This window comes from Megalops cyprinoides, chromosome 7 (assembly GCF_013368585.1).
Source record: "Megalops cyprinoides isolate fMegCyp1 chromosome 7, fMegCyp1.pri, whole genome shotgun sequence".
Taxonomy (NCBI): Eukaryota; Metazoa; Chordata; class Actinopteri; order Elopiformes; family Megalopidae; genus Megalops; species Megalops cyprinoides.
In genome coordinates this window covers 13,797,467-13,818,780 of record NC_050589.1, presented here as the reverse complement: position 1 = coordinate 13,818,780, position 21,314 = coordinate 13,797,467, and the positions used below count along the sequence as shown (strand labels likewise).

The following is a 21,314-nucleotide window of genomic DNA, read 5'->3' as shown; positions in this document are numbered from 1 at the left end:
AGTTCTCAAGGTATGGCCATGGCCCGCTATGATGGAGTGGAAATAATAGTAATTAAAAATGATAATACAATACTAATAAATTATTAAGAATAAAATTAACAGTCTGGGGACCATATTCAAAGATCAGGTCAAAAACATACAACTCTTGGGCTCCTGCGTAGCTCAGTGGTTAAGGCACTTGCCTTGAGCTCAAGCTGAGCTCTACAGCCTGGGTTCAATCCCAGTCGTGTCATCAGCTGACAAAGGCCAGAAGTACAAACCGGAGGGGAAAAAAATTTCATTCTGCCAGAGATAAGGGTGAATATGTGTCACTGTTCTCAGGCACCCTGTGATTTATAAGGCACCTGTAAGTTGCTCTTATGATATCAGCATAGTGGCACTGTAGTGAGCTCTGAAGTGTGACTTGCAGTGCAAAAAAGTAGCATGTGTGTAGAGGTTGTTGCAGTGAGACTGATGGAGAAGCTTTCTGGACATTCATATTTCCTGCACTCATTTGTCACTGGAATATTTACAGTGCTGTTATTAGGAGCCCTGAGAGCACTGACCTATCTCTCTCCCCTGATTAGTGGGTGTATGGCTGTTGTGGTATCGTGCAGGGTGTGACGATACAGGTGGGGTAGCACAGAAACACACAGACCAGAACATAAGGCAAAAAAAAAAAAAAAAACTGAAAGGGTGGTTTATTGTCGACGAAAAAGAACAATGGAAATACAAAACCAGTAAACGAATGAGTGGTATCAAAAAGGTGCATTGTGGTAAGTGGTGGCCTCAGGGCGAGACAGGATCTGTGAGGAAAGAAGGGAGCAGTGCCACAACCAGACTCTGAAATAAAGCGCACAGATGTTAGATCACAGTGCAGAGAGAAAAAAGAGTGAGGGAGCCCAGTCTGCTTTTCACTCCCCTGCTGTGGTGGCAGCTGTGCCTCTTCAGTGCTTTCAGGTGTTCTGCTGTCAAGGATCCTGCATCTGGGAATAATATCTTTGTTATTTAAAGGCATTATACATCCTGTACTTTTCCTCTTCAGAAGACATGGAGGCCATCCCTGCAAAGCAGTTTGTGAGGCACATCATGGAGCTGTACTCACATAACCTGCATGGCTTTTCCAAGGAGTTCGAGGTTAGGATTGTCACTGTTTTCTTTAAGAACTTTCATTATTCGGTCTTGTCCAGTGAGATGGAGTCTTTGAGTAGTATCTGATCATTGGAAAGCCATCTGATAAATGACTGAGTCATCTAAAAAGGACAATGCAGAATAGAATAAGGATGAGGACTTGAAACCCAAACCTTGTAAATAGGAATTCCATCCCAGCTAACCCTAGCCCTAATAACCATCCTCTCTCTATCTATTTCTGTCTTTCCAGGAGGTTCAATGCTGTACTGCTGATCTGAAGATCACCGCAGACAACTCAAACCACCCTGACAATAAGCACAAGAACAGATATATCAACATTGTAGCCTGTGAGTGGATTCTACCCTGTTACCACATCATTAACAAAGGCATGTATGCCTGGTTTTAGAAGTGTCAACCCCAAGAGTGTTTGTGTTCTGCAGAGCAAATGGGATTTGTCATTTATGGCAGTGAAATCCAATTCTTCCCACAATTCCCGTTCTTTCACAGATGACCACAATAAGGTGAAGTTACAGCCATTAGCTGGCAAGGACACCAAACACAGTGAATATATCAGTGGAAACTATGTGGATGTGAGTGTGCCTGGAACTTTATTTGTTTATTTATTCATTTATTTATTGGGGGATGTTGTGTTCTTTGGCTCACTGTTTTTGAATATGTGCATGTGAGTGTGCATGTGGATATGCGCGTTACCTTGCCTCTGTCTCTGTATCCCCCTAGGGATACAACAGGTCCAACGCCTACAGCACTGCACAGGGCCCTTTGAAATCCACCTTTGACGACTTCTGGAGGATGGTCTGGGAGCAGAACACAGGCATAATCGTCATGGTCACAAACCTTGTGCAGAAAAGACGAGTGTGTGTCACTGCCCCTGAGCTGCAGCACATCTGGTCCAAGATACCTGCTGTGTGTGCTGCTTTTCATTCCAACTGATTTATTAGTAATTTGTGAGATTTACTTATGCAGAGATGACATTTGTAATGTCTATGTCTGAGTTTCACCATTTCCCTCTCTATACCACATCAGAGGGATCCAGGAATTCTCCAAAAATTCCCTCCATTTTCTGTGTGTGCTCAAACAAAGTGTCATAAAACTTTGACCCTCCCTTACCCATCTTACTTCTGAGGTGTGAAGCTTGGTGATTGGTTGGCAACCAAACTATGTTAGCTTTATCTCACAAGCTTTATTAGACATCCCCAGGAGAAATTCTGGGGATTGGAGAGAATTGCAGATTCATTGGAAGATTGCTGCTCCTTCTCCTGGGTCTACCAAGGGACCCAGCGCTGACCACATGGTGAGTGTTTCCGTTGTCTTCTGATCAAGAAGGTGGAAGCTGGTGTGCAAAGTAACCAGAATTCAAGTCTACAAAGCTTGTGATGGAAGACTCTGAGTAAGACTGTGCCAAACTTCTGTTCAGCATTCTAGCTAAAGGAAAAAAAATAACTTAGAGAGACTTGGAAGGAACCTTAACTTGAGTGGAAGATCTCTGAGCTAATCCAGACCCAGAACACTGCTAGGAGTTGGACCACAAGTTAGGACCACGGACGTCTACAGGAAAAGACCAAGCACTCCTGTTCAAAGAGCAAGGGAATTAACCGTGTCTTGCTCTAGCCCACACAGAAGAGCTGGGCCAGCAATCCAGCCCTACTTAGCGAGAGGAACATAGAGAGGGACAAGCCACACGTGACTTCCTGTTGTGCCCAGCTGAGGAGGGACCCTGACAAAGACTGAGTACAACAATCTGCAAGATTCTCAATGCCTTTAACTCTTTGTCTTTATCTTTTGCCATGCCTACATTATATTTTGTAAATATATTGTTTGTTAATAAATGTTATTTGTGTTTATGAAAAGTGTTGTCTTGATTACTCAGTAAATTGATGAAATTAAAATCCTCTCCCTTCGGATGAATTCCTCATTTGAATAAATTCTTTAAATGTTTAGGTGAAATTCCTAAGCCTGTGTCCTGATAACTCATACCTGTCAATTTATATTCAAAAGAGGAATTATATATTCACCACATTAATTGGTGCCTCAAGTGAGAATGGCAATATTCAGCACACATAACATGCTAATTGAAAATAAGACACTCCTTTAATTTTATCTTTCTGTTAATACACAATAGACACCAACAGCAACACATGGTGGCAAGGACTAATAATACATATATAAGTGTTAAGAAATGTGAAATCCAGATCCACTTACAAGATATCAGCTGACTATAGCAACTACCAGCTCAAATGTAAGTAAATGAGTTCAGTAAGATCAATAAAAGTGCACATTATTAGTGGGTGCCTTTGATCATAAGTGGGGAAAGTAGTACAGTAGTTTAGCATATTCATTTAAATTGTAAGCATGTGGCTTTGAACATACTATTTAATGATGTAATCTTAAATCAAACTGCACATGGCTGTGTATCATTTGCACCTTAGAGAATGGCTTACACAAATAAACATACAGTTACATGCTTTTATCTGTTGTTCTTTTGGTTCAAACTCAGAGAAAATGTGATTAGTTCTGGCCTAACGAGAACAGTGAAGAGTATGGAAGCATAATTGTAACATTGAGGAGCACAAAACTGCATGCCTGCCACACACTGCGGTGCTTCTTGATACATAACATCAAAGGAAAAAAGGTAGATATCGGCCAGCGTTCAAGATGTGCCTGTTGTAGGGGGGAACATATGCTCACCCCCCATTCTTTGCTTAGATGTGTTTTTGCGTTTCCTGAGCTGCTGTTTACAGTGTTATCTGTTCTGTGCATATATGCTAATATGATCAGCTGGGTGTTTTGTACGTGAGCTGTTGATGTAAAATACACCTGGGATCCGAGCTCAGGTTTGTGAACACAGGTCAGGAGTCCTTTGCTCTCCTCACCCATATTGATGTTTTGAACTTGTTAACACTCGCATCTTTTCCTTGGGAGTTCTTTTTGAACACACTGCGATCCAGTGTCACTACGCATGATATGGGTGTATCAAGAGTATGCACTGCTTGTTCTCACCTTTGTGAGCAGGTCCTCAGAAGCCCACACACCAGGCATGGGTCCAGTCCTTGTGCGCTACAGGTAAATGTGTGGTCTGGAATACATGGTACTAGTATTGGTACTTTGCAGGAAAGAGACACTGATGTAGACTTGGCCCAGTGCGTGTACACGTGCATGTCACATCCCCAATTGGCTACAGTAGCACCATCAAAAAGGACCTATGTGCAAGTGATTTGATGACTGCCCACCACCCGGGCCAATTGCTCAAAGATTGGGTAAGTTGTCTTTCACCTGTAGGATGATTTTAGTTGTTTTATTTAGGGTTGTTATAGCCCTCATCCTCCATCTTCCTCTTCCTTGCTATTTCCTCATGTACTGGCCGCTTTCAGTATGTAATGTCCAGTTTTGCCTGAATGCCTGTGGCATTGCATGTTCACTTGAACTTGAGCTTTTTACACTGTGTGGGTTCATGATTGCTTGTCAAAGTCATTAATATGTGAAAAGTAACACAAATTAGGACTGAGGATAGTATTATAAATGTGCTCATATGCATTCTCTGATTTTAACACAATTTGTGCGTTATTACTACTTCGGTCCCAGGAAAAAGCTAGTATCATTCCGTGAAGCAGTCAGTTTCACCTGTTCCTAACACTCGAGGGGCTAAGCAATTCATTTCGCTTGCTTATCACTGAATGACTAAATATAACTTTTCTCTCTTGAGCTGCTGTGTAGACCTTTATTTTGAAAAAACCCAAACCGGAAGCCACTACTTGTTGCCGGTAACGACTGCTGGCTTCGTGAAGCTGCAGGTAACTATTCCCTGGCTAGACGATTACTAAGAAGTTTTCTTAGTAGGTAGGCTAGAAACTGGTGGTCTTGTCTTTATTGCTGATGTGTGTTCGCTAGCTAGTTGTAATTATTTTGTATCCGTTTTCAGTACTTTTTTCTTTTTAAACTGAGAAGACACACTGGAATGGAATCACATTTAACTCAAGAGATTGAACTGACTAAGAAATACGATGACATGTAAGTAACGTTAGCCCTTCCAAAGAGGTTGCAAACTGTTGCTAGCCACTGGTTACCTAGTCATTATGGCATTTGGCAAAATGTACGACACCTAGATTACAGTAGTACCATTAGCCAGCTGGCTATAGCTATGCTATTTTGTGTTTGAATTTTGATAACTGTATAGCCCACTGAAAAAAAATCATACGTGAAATACTATTACTGTGCTAGGTACCGTTAGTATTTTCGTCGGGATGCGATGATAACTTTGGGTAATTAGTTAATTCATTGAAACCAAGCCAGCTTACTTGGTCATGTATGAAAACAACGCTGCAGCTTGAAGAAGAGGGCCGCTTTACTTAAAGAGATGGAGAGTCAACAAGAGCAGCATAAAAATAAGAAAAAACAGCAGACCAAAGTGTCGGAAGCTGCACGGAAAAGAAATGCCAAACTTCTTAAGGTAATGTAATTTGTATATCGATTGCGTATATAGATGTATGCTTCTTACACGTTTATTTCCACCCAAAAACATACCTATTGTGCAATTTTTTATATGGGCAAACATACACTGTTTATAACCATAAACTACGCTAACCAAAAAAGCTAGCGAAATAAGGACAAGTTGGGTATTAACAAAATCTGTTGGGGTAGCTACTATGCCATCTGCTAATTCAAAGGTTGATGGGATATACGAGGAGAATAAGTTCAAAACTAATAAGTTCAAAACTATGCAAGCCTCTGAATACTATGCATGACTTGTTTTCTATACAGAGGTGTGTGCTTTAGAAAGTGTCAAATAATTACATAACACTTCAAAACATTTCAATTGTCTTTTAGGATTTGCAGGAAATTGAAAATCGTCTGATCACAAGACCACTCCCTCACCCAGATATTGTTAGTTTGGAGGTAATCCTTAGTTGACTCTATGCAGAGTATTGTAATCTGTTCTAAGGTAAAACAGCCCATCAGCAAAAATAGCTGTTATATTGCAAAGACAATGCAGTGTTCGCATGGCTTCATATACAGTATAAACCACAAGTGAGTAGCTGATGTTTTGCGTAAGTTATTGCTCTTCTGTTATTAATGGATCATCTCTACAGCTTGAATTAGTCAATGTAAAACTATAAAAAATAATACTTTGCTGTTTGTGCAGGGTCAGTAAGTAATGAAGGTTTGATGGTTTTGTTTCAGACACAGTACTGGGCATACGTTGAAGAGAAAATTCCAGAATGGGAGTCATTCTTGCTTGGGAGGGGGCCATCTCCGTTGCGAGACCGGGAGAGATCACCTGGGAAAAGGAGACAGAAAAGTACATTTCGGCACAATTACTGAAATACTGGTGTCTAATTGACAATTAGCTGTTTAACTCAAATTGGTGTGTGGTTAACTATGAGTAGTTCAAGGCACTTAAAAGAATTGAATGAGCAACAAGGCATACCCTGGAGGGAAGGACTACTGTGTACTGTGATTTGAAAGTCACAGTACAAGTACACTGGAAAGTAGGAATATGCACAACAAAGATTGTGAAAATAGGGATATATATATTTTAATTAAGGCATCTAAGGATGCTTCTGTTGATTGACAACATAAGATTTAATGCCCTTCATAAAGCAGTAAATTGTTAATCCACAGTGTAAATTGTTAGAAGGGTGCCAAGTTGACACCCATAGAAAATACTTCAGTGAGTTTTCAGTTTTCAGTGTGGGGATGTAAAGGGATTTTCTCTGGATTTAAAAATATATTGGAGGTATTATTGGGCTGTCCCATTCACTGTCCTGTATGCCAGCACCAAGGTTTTGTACTTGATGTGAGCGGTAACACAAAGCCAGTGAAGTGAGGTGAGGAGGGATGTGACTTGTGGCTGTTGTAGCTTCCCAGTCGTTGTTGTAAAATGACACGGCTGGGAACACCTTACCCACTAAGCTGCTTACGAGTTTATCCACATTTTCAAAGGTGAGTATTTGCACTTAAGAATATGGCGAATCATGAATGATACCCCCAGAATGATTCCCCTTAACCTAAGACCTTAATTTTGTGTGCTTATGTGATTTCAAATGTCGGTCCACTGTTGTCTTTTGTGTGTGATTTATTCATAAATTCAATTAAATTTGGTGCACACCCCCCTCTGGCTTCACCCCATCACCATTGCAGTCAAACAAGCAAAACATCAGCAAAACACAATCAAGTATACTACCTAGTAAGAGTTTAATTTCTCACACTAATGTGCACTCCTAGTTTAGGAATAAAACATTTGATGTTACAAGTATTACATGTGTGTCTCTGTTCTTTGTTAAAGCCATATAATACAAATCAGTATTAAGAGCAATGACCATGCTGATTAGAACAGTTACACAGATTAAGACATGATACAAAAGTAGGATAAAAGTGCAAAGTCATTTTTATCATAATAGCAATGGAATAGAAAACTTTTGTTGTTACAAGCAATAAAAAAAATGACACGGTAAGTTAAAAAGGGTAATGCTGGGAAAAACACAAAAGCAAATCCCAGCATGTAAACCTCCGTTGTGGACATACTACGCGAGGACATGGGACTTAAGTAGTATGGCTACCTATGGGACTGATACCCCCACCTCAGGTTTGTCAACTGAGGTTACTCAAACTTCTTAGCAGTAGTGTTCTCTCTACCAGCACAGTGTTAATGTGTCTCACGTGGGTACAAATTCCTGCTGAGATGGGCAATGGGATGACACTGTCCCCCTCCTGCTGGAGCAGCACTCTTCTCAAACCTATTTCTGAAGCAGTCTGAAACACAAATGGTTTAGTAAAGTCAGGACTGTGCACAATAGGCCCTTCACTTAAGGCCCCTGGCAGGTCCGGGAAAGCCTGCTTTGCGCGGTCTGTCCGCTTTACCTAGCATTTACTTGTCAGGTCCGTCAACACTGCAGCCCTCAATGAGAGATTGGGGATGAATAACCAATACCATCCAAGCGGGACTAGAAAAAATCTGACCTTTTTCTTTGTGGTAGGCACTGGACAGGGCTGAATTGCACAAAACCTCTGCATTTGTGGTCTGGTCAGGCCCTCTGCCAAGACAAGTAAAGCATGCAGATAACAGCCTGAGAGGCATTCCGATAAGTCTTTCCGCACACTTGAAAAAGAAACCTATATTTCCACTACCAGAACAGAACAGAAATGATCTGTTTTGAACAATACAATTGCCACAGTTGCTATTTTGACTTCTATTTCCCAAGTAGGCCTATCAGTTTATCTACAGCCATCTTTCCACACTTTTCATTGTATTGTTGTTTCTGAATGTCTGTAATTGCATATATAACCAATTAAGTCGATGTTCTCACAGCCATCTCTAAATTAATGTCGACAACAACAGACTTGATTTCGAAAGAGAAACAAAGGCGCCGCTAGACTTGAACGAGAGTGAAACTTCCTGGTCTTTGGGATTAGGCTCGGTGTGGCGCAGAAACAAACTCAGTTAAGGCATCGGTGGATGTTTAAAGGAAGATCTTCAAGACATACAAAATGGTACACATATGCCTACCTTTTATGCCGGTGTTTATTATAGATTTAACACATTTCGATGCTTGCAGAACATTAACAAGGATCCCGGCAATCAGTTAAAGATGCATTACTTTTAAAATCATATTTCGATATGATTTACCTCAAGGTGTGAAATTTAGATTATCATATAAATAAACCAGTATGCTACGTTTAAAGGACTATTTCTGTTTGAAATCGACTGTATCTCCTTGGGTGAAAGTTGACGGTGACGTGACTGCAGAACTGTTTCGAAGCTTTCAACACTTGTAAAGTAAGGACGCTTCTGTAAAGCGTTTAACCCCTTATTAAACTGCAGTCCGTGCGTGGAATATCACACCCGCTGTTATATGCAACATTGATTTTTCTCTTTCCAGAGGTCCTCGGGACACAAAGACCACGGTTTCGTCGCAGGTGAAAGGAAACAACCAGAGGACTTGTGCGACAGTCCTATCAAATGCGAGAGCAAGGTGTGTGCGTTAGTCTTTATAAAATTATTTAAAGTTCATAACTCCACATATGGTGTAGAGTCCTCAGGCCGTCTCGTTTAACGAATATGAATTAAAGACGGCTATCTACTAGTCTGAGTAATTTTCCTATTTTAGTCTCTTGTTTCGAATGTGATTTTTAAGCGCGGAACCCGGAAACACTTCGGTGTATTGTGTACGTTTTCCACGCGAGGCCACTCCATACCGCGGTATTGATGCAGTAGATAGATACTGGTTTATTCACGAGCCGTCGCTTATTATGTACACAAAGTATCATTAAGCTCTGATTCTTGATAAAATGCTGCTGTATTTCGTTTTACTAAACCTTTATTATTACCACACCTAGCTGAATATCTTAAAAACGAATGTAAAACATTAGTTATGCTCTTTTGATTAATTATTAGTATTTATATGTAGCCTATTGGTATACACATATGTCTGCGAAATACCAATAATGAGTGAATTATGACAGCAGTGGCAGTAGATAGAAGGTTCTATGCCTTCTGTCCATACAGAAGACAACACAGGAAGCAGGGAGTTGGAATGAGTGAGGGAGGCTGCTTTCCAAAGTTCATTAAGTTCTCATTTGTGGAGTGGCATATGATATGAGCCCAGAGTCAAGGGTTGTTCCGCTCTGCAGTCACTGAGATGAGGTGCTTACTCATCCCTTGAGTAAGTCCTTGGCAAAGGGGAAACAGATGGCCGGTTAGACCAGGCTCTGCACCAGGAGGAAATGCAGAGGTGTGCAATTGCAATCTGCAGGGGTGCACAAAAAGTCATAAATATTATGTAGACACCGGAATGTAAGGAGACAACTGGGGGTGCACTGAGGTCCATCTGGGGGTGCAATGTACCTTTAAGCACCCCCCTTGAGCTGGGCCTGACTTATACTTAAGCAAGCCACCAAGAATGATGGTGATATACTAACTTCCCTATCATGCGTTGATTTTGCTTGTGATTGATGTGTTGGTCTGCACCAATAAAGCAAAGGAAAATAAAAGATAGAGATTGCTGAGATTGTGATTTACAGATGTCCAAATCCACCGCTCACACTGCAAATTCAATATCCTTTTTTCTTGCATCTGTCTTTGTCAGGATTGTTTATATGCATATCATCTTTATTCCCTTTCTCACCATCGGCTAAACCTGTAACTCTGAAGTGAGAATGACTTTTGGGGCATTTACTTATGCTAATTACAAATAATGTCAATGAGCATCTAACTTTAAACAGTTGGTATTGTTGAGTTAATTTGTCCCCTTTTAATGCTTTTTATACACTAATCACAGTTATTATCATATCAGTTATGATTACTGTTATATTAACCACAGTTATTGTCATATTAACTGAAGTTATTGATATATCAGCCATTTACTCTATCTCTACTATGCATGTGGAGGTCTGGAAGTGTATAAGGGAACCAGACAATCCAATATGTTAGCCTTAAACAAACTATAAACTATGTATACATATCCTATTATACTTTGTATGCATATGAGCAGAAACTAAAAACAAAGGGTCAGAAGTGTACAGGAGACTGTGGGAAGGTATGCAGCTGTGAGATATCTCAAAGTAGAACTGAGAGGGAGTAGAGAAGAAAACAATTCTACATGCGTGCTGTAAGTTACAAAGTAAGGCCTGTTGTTGGGGAGGAAAATGGGAGTTAGACACTGTCCAGACACTGCCCAGAAGATGGACCTTGAGTGTAAGATTAAAAATAATTGGACTCTCTGTGGAGGGGGTCACAAATATTGGGGCTCTTTGTTTGTTCAGGGCTATACAAAAGACTGCTTAGTGCAGTTTTTGGCCTCTGTCATTTTTGTGTAGTGTTGTGTTCCATCTGCCTAATTTTTAAACCGATTGTGATTTATTAACTGGCATTCATTTTATAGGTGAAGTAGGAGAGGGGGGACGAGACGAAATTTTCTCCTACAGTATTCCTCATCATATGAACAAGGATAACAACAAAATTGGGTGTTTACGCATGTTTCATATATTTTTCTTATGTTTTGGTATTGATCAAGATGTTACCTCAGCGTGTAGTATAATAGGGTACTTTGTGTTATAAATATTCTTATGAATTGATTAATCTCCTCAGGCAGAGAGAAGACCTAGAAGAAGCAGAAGTCCATCTCTGATAAGGGCTCCATACAGGCCAAGGTTTGGTGGGAGATTCTTCAGGCCTTGGTAAGTTCTGTGGGGCTGACAGTGGAGACAGTTGACTGCAGAAAGCAGGGAGATGCTTGTAAAAGTAAGCAAGATTGATCATTTAAATAGGATTACAAAATTTCAGACCTTTCACTACCAAGCAGTTCACCACAACCAGAGGCATTAATCATTGCTCATGGACTGGTTACCTATTTTCATTTTTAGTATCAATTAATTGCACTCTTATTTACACCTTTAAGTTAAAAACAGATGTTCATAGATTAAAAAAAATCTAAAGATCCATACTTATTATTTTTACATATAAAGAGAAGGCAGAAAGACTCAAGGGCTTCAGCATACTACCTCGGTCTCCATGGGTGTTTAAATTAATTGGAGCTGAGTCTGTTTCTCTAGGCTGTTAATGATTAATGGGAAATCCAGAAAGAAATACGTTGAAATATAAGTTTTATAATGGAGGGTTGGTATTCATTTCTGTGAAGTCTGAGAATTGTGTGGTATGTTTCCTTTTTTCTGTGTTTTAAAAGAGGAGCATTGGAGTGTTTTTAACGTCAGTTTTATGACTGAGGAGCATGTAGTGTGTACTTTTTTTCACTACTATAAATCTAATGATTTTGGATGGTACTGGTGTGTTTCTTAAATTTTTCTCTTATAAAGCAGAAGCATTTATGTGTTATTCTTCAGGTTCAAGAGGGGTGAGAGATTTTTCCAAAGGCCAAGCTTCCACTATCATGGTAGCACAGGTGTGAGGTTCCATGCCAGGGGCTCTCTGGGGGCTTTATCTCCCCCCTCACATGCTACCTGGCATTCTGATTTAAAGTATAAGAAGAAATGCTCTGCTGGGACCTCGAAACATCTCAGTGGTATGTTAGTTCCAAAAAGGGAAATAATTATGACAGAAATCAAAAATTCAATCAGAAAACAGCAAATTGTGTTTGACACAAACTGTGCTGTTTGTGACCACCAGGCAGGAGTATAATGGTGTAATATGTAAGGTTTGACAGCTCATATATCAGATATTGCATTGGTAGTCTTTCATGCCATACTAATGGCAATGGAATGGAATGGAAATTAATTGCAATCATAAATGTCAGTGCACTCTGTTGAAAGGTAGTTAATTCTCCAGATAGTCCACTTAATTATTTAGATTAATTGTGGAAGTAACCACATTTAAAGCAATTAAATCTTCCTATTACTCCCTATGTAAATGTTTAGTTGAAAAGTAACTTCCAGGTTTGTGCTTAATAAGACAAAAGCCCAGAATATGCTTTATCCAGAATATTCATACCACACAAAGAAAACAAAACAACACCCACTCACTCTTTGGAGCCTAGCTAGGGCTGCTTCCTTTGACCCATCAAGTAGCTACACTGCTTTCCAGCAAAGTCACATACAGTCACACACCCCAAGCATATTTTTAGGACAAGGCATAATTGTGGTTCAGGCAAAAGGTCATTATTCTACTTGAGTTCTCACACAAAGTTGATTGCCATAACAAGCACTCAATCAAAAGATAAATATAAAACACAGGTTCTGCATCCTCCTCAAACTGTACCTGTAAGCAATGGATTCTCTTAAACTTCTCTACAGATATTTTCTTACTGACAGAATTTAGTCAGTGCTCTAAACTACTGAAAATTAAACAAACTCACTTGTATCCATTGTAATAATAATTTATAAGGATGAGTATAAAACATAATTTATATTATGACATTGGTTAAATTTGTCATTGACTATTGAGAATGTGGTTTATGAATCTATTTGTCAGATATTTCTTCTTTTTTTCCAGATAATCCTCAGTTATCTAAATGTACAAGCAGAGAGAGAGAACTGAAGTCCCTTTCCTTTCTGGTATGTTCCTGTCATCTCTCAGCCATGAAACACATTATGTGGGCTGTACTCCAGTAGGGCCAGTCTTAAAATAATTCAGTTCAAGGCCTTACCATCATCTTACTTATCATGGTGTTCCTGACTTCCAAGTCAGTCAAGACAAAAATAAGATTAAAAAAAGAATTTCAGGAAAGAGCATATTTTTCTCACTTAATTTATTTTCACCCTGCAGATGTCTGAGGAAGACCAGATGTCTGTTTTTAAATGTCTGTCAGTTTCCTTATCAGTTGGGAATACATAATAGTTGAGTGCAGTTAAATCAGGGATTATGGTAATGCTTAGGAATGAACATACCCCTAATATGCTTAAACTTACATAGGTTACTAAACAATACATATTTCTTACAGATGTAGAACATTTCACAATTAAGTAAATAATTAACCACAAATTTTACCTTGCTCAGCACATGGTGGCAGGATTGAAAATTCCCCCTCCTTACTGCCATTATTTATGTAATACAGAACAAACTAGCTTATCAAACAGTGCATTGCCTGTTTCATTATTTTAAATCTAGTGTCATTATTAGTTCATTTTGATTTCACTGGAGGTTTTACAAAAAGAATCACAAAGATTGTTTGCAATAAGTTTCTTGAGCAAACAGATTGGGCAAATGGAAAACTTGCCCATTCCCAAAGGTAGTTTTAGCATTAGCATGTAATGTTATTGGCACTTGTAAATATGCAGTCCTTTCCCTATAAGATCATTTTCTGCTTTGAAAAAGTAATCTAGCTTAATCTAGCTTTTATCTCGGCAGTACTGGACAGAGCAAAGTCATGTTATTCACAAATAATGGATATTTAATTCCAGACGACACAATGCCTGCATTTATTCACGCCCCTGTAGTCAGCATTTTACAAATACTCTTTGATATGGATAGCCCTGATGTTAGGAGCTGTCTTGCTGGCTCAAAAGCATTGATTCCTTCTTAGCCTCTGTCTTGCACCTTTTTCCCATTTGGTGCATCATTATTTCTCTCTCTCCTGCCACCATTGCACCCCAGGTCTCTCAAGAAGATACTGCTAGCCAAACAAGAGATATCCCATTTTCTGTGATGAGGGCAGCACAACGAAATCAAGCTATCCAGCAAAAGAGGAGAGAAATTGAGGAGGTGGGTGTTGTTACTGAGCAGGTAATCAACAATGTTTTGGTGTCTCTTTGCTATCCTCATCATATTATGTGCATCCCTCGTGCTACTAGATGCTGGTGACTACTAGATTACTATGCTAGAGCGTACAGAAGATCCACCACACCTTGACTCACTCATCCAATGAATGGCGAGACTTCATTTTGACACATTTGCAAGCTGCGTTTCAGTGTAGTAGCCTGCCGAGCAAAAATAGAAGAATAATGGAGAACTGCAGAGATAAGGTCAGTGGGTAAAGTGGGTTTCCCGGGGATAAAGTAGGTGTTGTTTCCAGGGTCCCCTTGTCCCTTCCACTTCTTGGCACCCTCTAGCAGCTAGAGAAGCACCTCTGAGTCACTCGAATGATGTCACTAGAGACACACTTATTCTCCCTTCAGGATTTGCACCATGGGACTATGTAGGGTGAACAATTCCCAGGAATTCAAAGTCACGAGCCACACTGCTGTTTCCTAATTGTTTGTGTGTTGAATTATGCAGGTGTATAGGCAAGACTGTGACACATTTGGAATCATAGTGAAAATGCTGATTGCCAAAGACCCATCTCTGGAGCAACCCATACAGTCATCCTTGCAGGAGAATCTGAGAGAGATCGGCCTACGATGTGTAGGAGCCATGCAGAACTTTATCATGGAGTATGACTCCAATACCCAAAGTCCCTCAGACCCTCCTCAGCTCTAAACATTCTATCTCTCTGTCTGTCTGTATGTTCACCCTCATCTAATACAAAGGTTTTTTCCTCCTGATGGCCATCCTTTTTACCTCTTATTTTAACTCCCAGAGAAAAGGCAAGACCTTTAATAAATTATTAAATGTTATAATATAATAATAGATTGTCTGTACAGCATAGGACTATTCCTTCACATACACACATCTGACATCATTGCAATGTAAATACCCTCATCCTCATTATTGTAAGTCATCTGTGGCTTTTGATTTAATGCTGAACCTGAAAACTGTTGTGCCTCTTACTCAATAAAGATTTTGATGGAAAAGATGGTTTTATCTTTTGTTCTGTCTGAAACAACAGCGCCATGATACATTCAAAAATTGAATGGCATTTGTATGGAATAATGCCTCTTTAGTGTTTGTGAGGTAATTTGGCCTACATTTTGCATTATGAATATGATTTCAACCAAGACAGCATGCATCCTTAAGAGTAATGGTGCATTCAAGTGCAGAGAGGATTCGAGACATAGGAGAAGACTGGAGACTTTAAGAATACAAACCACCATAGGTGTCATTTACGCTGGGGCTGCTGGGGACATGTCCCCATCACTTTTTGTTGCGGGCCATTTCGTCCCCGCCACTTGAAAAAGGTAGCACATTTTGCGTATGAGAACTTTTATTTTGACATATTACGCAAATGGCGACCCGGAAGTTCACCTTATTGCTGCTGGTAGTGGCTTGTCGATGATCATTGGTCAGGTTGCCTTGTACACCAGACCTCACGTTGTTAAGAGTCACAGAAGTACGATTACATATATGACTTATGCTCTGTAACAGTCCCAGAAGTCTGCGAACATAATTTTTCACAAACGAGGTGAGATTTGCACGTGCGGATTTGGTATAGAGCGGTAAAATAAATTGTAATCGCACTCGTTTTAATGAAATATTAACGGATCGAACAGATTACGCAAAAGGCTTTCATAATTAGGGGGTCAAAACTTTATGGTTACAAATTTTACTGATACCTTCACGACATGTGGTGTACGTTTACGAATAACAGACTATAAGTGCGCATTCAGTTTATGTATTTACAAACGTGATACCTAGCTGCTCAACCAGTCGTTGATGAGATTCGGGTCATCACACAGCAGCGACAGCTCCTTCTGATTGTGACCCTCCATGCAGCTGCTTTCGGGTAGGTGTTGTGCAACACATAGCTCCCATACAAGACATTGGAAACATATGCATAGGCTACAATACAGACGACAGTGAGCTTAAAATAATAGTACCACGATTTGATTTGGCGTGACAGCCAGCAAATAGCGGAGCAATGGGCTACTTACACGTTACGTCTGAGAAATGCATGAAATATTCAGTGTATGCATTTAATAGTGAGCCTGACGATGACTCATTCTTTGATCATAAATAACGTTTCCATAACGTATCATGATTGTTGAAATATCCGATAAATGATGAAAACTAAGAATATTAAGGCCCATATATGTATCTGTTGAATTACTGATAGATGGAGAGTGTGATCCTTTGTGATAGTGAGCCGTTGATGCAAAAATAGTTGAGAAACTTGAAACTTGGTTTAAAATATTCTTAAACAGTTAACACGCAGTCTTTCTTTTGCGTTTCAGATATTACCTTGATATTCTCTCGCAGAGATGCTTCGTAATGCTTTGACAAGAATATCCACATACACCAACAGAAGGGTATTAACAAGTCTTTCTTTGAGACAGCCATACTGTAGCAATGGACCTAGGGCCACAGACAGCACCAGGGGAGTCAAGGTAAGATAATATTCAGCATGTTTGAATGTCGGGAATATATGTTCAGTAATTCAGAAACATGTTTCTGTTGTATTTATCTTCATGTAATCTTCAGTGGTTCTCTAGGGCAACACTAGTGAGTCTGACATTATGTGCCACAGACACACACACCTAGGAGCCTACGACTATTTGAAAATATGACTGGCCTATGATACACGCAAAAATGTAAAATGCAACTCCACATGTATTATGGTCAACAGACTATTAGTTTTTAGGCAGCTAGGCACACCCCACACTTTGGTCTAAGGTAATGTATGGAGCAAACTCTCATTTAGGGTAATGTATTCAGCAAACTTTAAATCTGAAATTGATTGTAACATTTTAAAATATTTTACAATTATTATTCAACTTGGACTTTGTGATGCTTTAATCTAGTGTTACAAAAACAGGGATTACTTAGTGGCTGTACTCTAACATTGGAAAGTTATTGCAAGCCACTATGCTATATAATTTTGAAATTAGCTAATGTTTTATTTTCTGCACAGGTGTTGTACGATGGAGAGTGCCCTATTTGTGTGAAAGAAATCAGGTTCCTTCAGTATCTGCAGAAACACCGGCCTGCAAAAGTCGAGTTTGTGGACATTTCTACGCAAGGTTATGATGGAAAGAAATACGGAGGAATAACCTACGAGATGGCAATGGAGGAAATGCATGTGATCGATGAACATGATAAGGTATGCAGATCATAAATGGAAAGATACACTGAATTGTCTGCTAACTGGCCAAGCTAAATCACTTTGCTGTTCTGTGAAGGGCAGGTACTTGTACAGTATCGTGTACAGTTTGCTTAGTGCTTGCTTTGACAAGGCAAGTAACGTTAGGTAAAAATGCATCTCCCTTTTGGCACCATCCTTCCCTATTATTGTTCTGTTATCAGGCACGTACAGACTGATTTGGGCTGTGATGTCATATAACACTGTGTCATTATGGCCTGAAGTGCATTTGTAACACCTCATTTGACTTGTAATGACTTCCTCAACTGTACTTTACTGAGGGATGGGAGTCTCTTCAATGTTTATCAGAATTTACATATTGCAAACAAAATTTTAAGCAATCACAGATGGTGCCAAAGTAGCTGTTTCTTATTTATTTCACTTTTTCTCAACCGCATGACCTACAGGGATTTAAATGTTTATGTCTATCAGTATCCGCCAGATGTCACTTTAGGCACTCAGTTATCAGTAACAATCAACACAGTCAACTGACTAATTGGAAATAATACAAATACTGGCCAAGTGTGGCCAACAGAAGGCTCTACCACATGTTGCACTTGAAATAGTCAGATGTAATTCAACATGTGACGGATCTAAGCACTGCTATCATCTGTGTTTAAGTAGTGGTAATTAATTAATAACTGAGATCATTGAGGAGGTGCAGTTGGATGCCTGTTTAACAAGAGGCTTGGAAAAAAGGCTGTATGTTAGGACTGAAGTACATCAAAACAAGCTGAGAAAAACTGAGGGCTCTAAACATAAAGATGCCTGTCCTTTCTGTTGGATATGTGATAACTTTGTGTAGGTGACTTCTAATAATACTATAACTTCTAAGTGACTTCTCTAATTTGACACAGGTTCACCGTGGAATCCCAGCCTTTACCGTCATGTACAGCGCAGTGGGGCTGGGGTGGCTTGGCCGCTTCATGTCCTGGTCACCGATTAGGCCTCTCCTGGACAGATTATATGCAGTCTTTGCTAAGAACCGGCTGAAGTGGACTGGAAGGGATGCATGTACTACTGGAACCTGTCACAAGAAGCAACTATGACAAATAAACTGAATGCCTTTTAAAGCAGCATATCTCATACACTACATCCAGTGGTGGAAGTGACCTTTCTTTTTCATACTTCCATGCCTTGTTCCCTCCCTACCTGGGCAGTTTTGCCTATACAGTCCATTTTCAATAGACAGCCTAGTGTATTTGACCAGGATCTGTCCTGTTTTGCATTTTCCACATGTGTCTCAACAGGGTGTAACTTCTTATAGGGTCCAACACCACTCCCATTTTGTTTTGTTGTATTGTTTCCAGTATGTTAGAAGATGATCTAATTAAGCATCTTAATTGTTCTGTAATTTTGTTTGCTGCAATTGTAATTGTTCTTACCATGCTGCTGAAGGCGACTCAGTAGTTGAGCTGAAGAGCTCAGCTATTGGTATTGTAGTGTTTTAGGGTGGAGTGAATATGGATAATAGTGTTTCAAATTAGTCTGATAATTTTACTACCCTTTTCTTCATATTTATATTTCATGATCAATGTAAAAGTAAGCATTGTACATTTGTGGTGAAGGATGTAACTTACAGAAATGCACAAAAGAAAAATTTATTCGCATTCTCATTTATTCTCATTTTGTGATTTAGTGATTTTTGTTGCCAACAGTGTTTCATCCAGCATAACAGATAATCAAGAATGTGTCATTTTGTGACAATTTCATGGTGTATGGTTTCATGGCACATTTCTTAAATTATTGTACAGTTAGTATACATAGGAATACAGAATACATAGGGAACCCTTGTCAAAAGAGGGAACATCACATAATGAATAGTGCTTGACAGCACCATTGCTGCTGAGCAAAATTTGAAGAGCACTGAGGCCTCAGTTGATTGCAAAAAAAAATTAGAAAGGGGAACTTGGTCGAACCAGCCCCGGAGTAAATCATGCTTGGGGAAAAGACCATGGATGAAATTGACAACAAACCACTTGACGCAATGGTACCATCCAGCAGTGAATAACATCCATGGATGAAGACATCAGATTGTGTATGTCAGAGCTAACACTTGATTAGCCAAGTACTACTACAATCACTATATCTTGATGAGTCTGGTAACTTAATGAGCAATGCAAATTTTCTGTTTTGCTCGGTACATTTACCCTGGGGAAGGGGAAGTACATGGTACATGTACAGGGAAAGACAGGACTTCTACCAACTCAGCTTTAACATGGACACTTGTCATCTTTTCTTAGTTCATACCAGTCCTGCAGCTGGTTTTTGAAAGAGGCATTGCTAATGTTGACAATTTTGTATTGATTTGATTGGTAGGATTTCAGCCATGAGACAGTCTGGCTGCTGAGACAGACAAGGTTTTTGAGTATTTTTATGAGGAGAGGATGATCAATAGTGTCATAGGCTGCGCTTAAGTCTGTGGAGTGGAGTCAGTGTCAGTGGAGAGATTATTAAGCATTTTGAGTACAGCTGGGTCAGTACTGTGATGACGTCTGATGCCTGACTGAAAACCTTCTAAAATGTTACTGGAGTGCAGGAATGGGCGAAGTTGCTGACTAAACAGCTTTCTTCAATAACTGTGTCAGCAATGTGAAGTTTGAGGTGAGCCTGTAGTTTGAGAAAGCATTTGAGGATGTGCTTCTTAAGGCTTAATGACTGCTACTTTGAAGGACTGAGGTAAGTATCCTGATGTTAGGGAAGGATTGACAACATTTAGTGTAAATGTGCCCATCACAGGTAGCAGTTCTTTCAATAGCTTTGTAGGTATGGGGTCTAATAAACATGTAGATGATTTAGAAGAAGTAATTAAAGTAAGACATTCACTAAATTCAATCAGACCTGAAGGCAGTCTTGGTGATTTTTCAGCATCCATTCATTTTGAGACTGATGGGGCTGAACTTATATCATGGGCAGTGGGGAAACATATCTTGTCTCTAATCCTTATAATACTGCTGTCATATAAATTCATGAAATAATTATTACTATGTGTTACTGGAATGCAAGACTCCATTGATATATGGCTCTTTGTTAGTCTTTAAACAGTTCTCAACAGGAATCTGTGGTTATGTGTGTATTCTTCTATCACAGTAGAGAAACATAATGAAGCAGTGTAGCGGTAGAAGAGCATTCTTACATATAAAACTCTTTCTAGAAAAAGAAGAATGCTTATAATTTAGTAGTGTGCCATTTTCACTAAACTTCACTTCAGGCTTGTTAAGAGCATGAGTGTAGTCATATTCCGAGCCACTAGCTTCTCACAGCTGTGTAAGGCAGCATCTATGCTGTTTGCCAGCTGAGCAATAGAAGCCATACTTAAGCCTATGACTAAAATTATATTTAGTATGTGATATCACGGAACAGACAAATGATAACCTGAAGGTAACGAGAGAATGGTTGGAAAATACTGGATTATACAGCATGACAACTACATTACTAGCTTCTATGCTATGCATTAAGACCAGTTCAAGAGTGTGACTGCAGTAGTAGGTGAGATTGTGGTATTGAGGCTACCTGAGATATGTTAGCAAGTCTATTTTGTTATTTTGCTGTATGTGTTGTGCTGTTACTGTTTAGATATAAGCAAAATCACAAAGCAAGGTGGGCAGGGGAAGGGAACAAGTCAACCTGGACATTGCTCTGCATCAAATATATTATCACATGTACATCCGTCATAATAAAGATAAATGTAAGGATTACCATTAATGATGTAATTTGTGTTATTATTGAGTATCCAATGACACAGTATGTTCATGCAGTATAAAATCATTTCTACTGTTTTCTGAG

At 39.5% G+C, this 21,314-nt stretch overlaps 4 protein-coding genes across 7 annotated transcripts in view; all 4 read left to right on the top strand.

The window, feature by feature from the left end:
• Nucleotides 1-2,908, top strand: part of LOC118780998 (receptor-type tyrosine-protein phosphatase gamma-like) — a 103,419-nt gene extending 100,511 nt beyond the window's left edge. Inside the window, exons 15-18 of one of the 2 annotated variants that reach the window (XM_036533826.1) lie at nt 1,028-1,116; nt 1,361-1,457; nt 1,618-1,700; nt 1,849-2,908. In XM_036533826.1, coding sequence (XP_036389719.1) covers nt 1,028-1,116; nt 1,361-1,457; nt 1,618-1,700; nt 1,849-2,061 — 482 coding nt within the window. In that variant the 3' untranslated portion in view covers nt 2,062-2,908. Of the gene's footprint in view, nt 1-1,024; nt 1,117-1,360; nt 1,458-1,617; nt 1,701-1,848 lie in introns of both variants that reach the window. The other variant, XM_036533825.1, reaches the window with a different exon arrangement.
• Nucleotides 2,909-4,879: 1,971 nt separating this feature from the next.
• Nucleotides 4,880-7,325, top strand: c7h3orf14 (chromosome 7 C3orf14 homolog). The gene is made up of 5 exons (XM_036534191.1): nt 4,880-4,919; nt 5,048-5,136; nt 5,452-5,575; nt 5,953-6,021; nt 6,307-7,325. The coding sequence occupies exons 2-5, from the start codon at nt 5,084-5,086 to the stop codon at nt 6,445-6,447; spliced, it is 387 nt and encodes a 128-aa protein (XP_036390084.1). The 5' UTR covers nt 4,880-4,919; nt 5,048-5,083; the 3' UTR covers nt 6,448-7,325.
• A 1,203-nt stretch (nt 7,326-8,528) lies between these two features.
• On the top strand, nt 8,529-15,258 carry LOC118781210 (periphilin-1-like). Of its 2 annotated transcripts, none has more exons than XM_036534140.1 (7): nt 8,529-8,616; nt 9,006-9,098; nt 11,213-11,301; nt 11,965-12,143; nt 13,070-13,131; nt 14,171-14,278; nt 14,792-15,258. In XM_036534140.1, the coding sequence occupies exons 1-7, from the start codon at nt 8,614-8,616 to the stop codon at nt 14,990-14,992; spliced, it is 735 nt and encodes a 244-aa protein (XP_036390033.1). In that variant the 5' UTR covers nt 8,529-8,613; the 3' UTR covers nt 14,993-15,258. The 2 variants fall into 2 exon arrangements, 1 of the variants encoding a protein (XP_036390033.1); XR_005005084.1 differs by lacking the exon at nt 8,529-8,616 and adding an exon at nt 8,646-8,902.
• A 500-nt stretch (nt 15,259-15,758) lies between these two features.
• Nucleotides 15,759-18,805, top strand: LOC118781369 (uncharacterized protein At5g50100, chloroplastic-like). Of its 2 annotated transcripts, none has more exons than XM_036534370.1 (4): nt 15,759-15,854; nt 16,624-16,776; nt 17,301-17,489; nt 18,386-18,805. In XM_036534370.1, exons 2-4 carry the CDS (start codon nt 16,651-16,653, stop codon nt 18,575-18,577), a joined length of 507 nt encoding a protein of 168 aa, XP_036390263.1. In that variant the 5' UTR covers nt 15,759-15,854; nt 16,624-16,650; the 3' UTR covers nt 18,578-18,805. The 2 variants fall into 2 exon arrangements, with proteins under 2 accessions (XP_036390263.1, XP_036390264.1); XM_036534371.1 differs by having other exon boundaries at nt 15,759-16,175.
• Nucleotides 18,806-21,314: the final 2,509 nt, after the last annotated feature.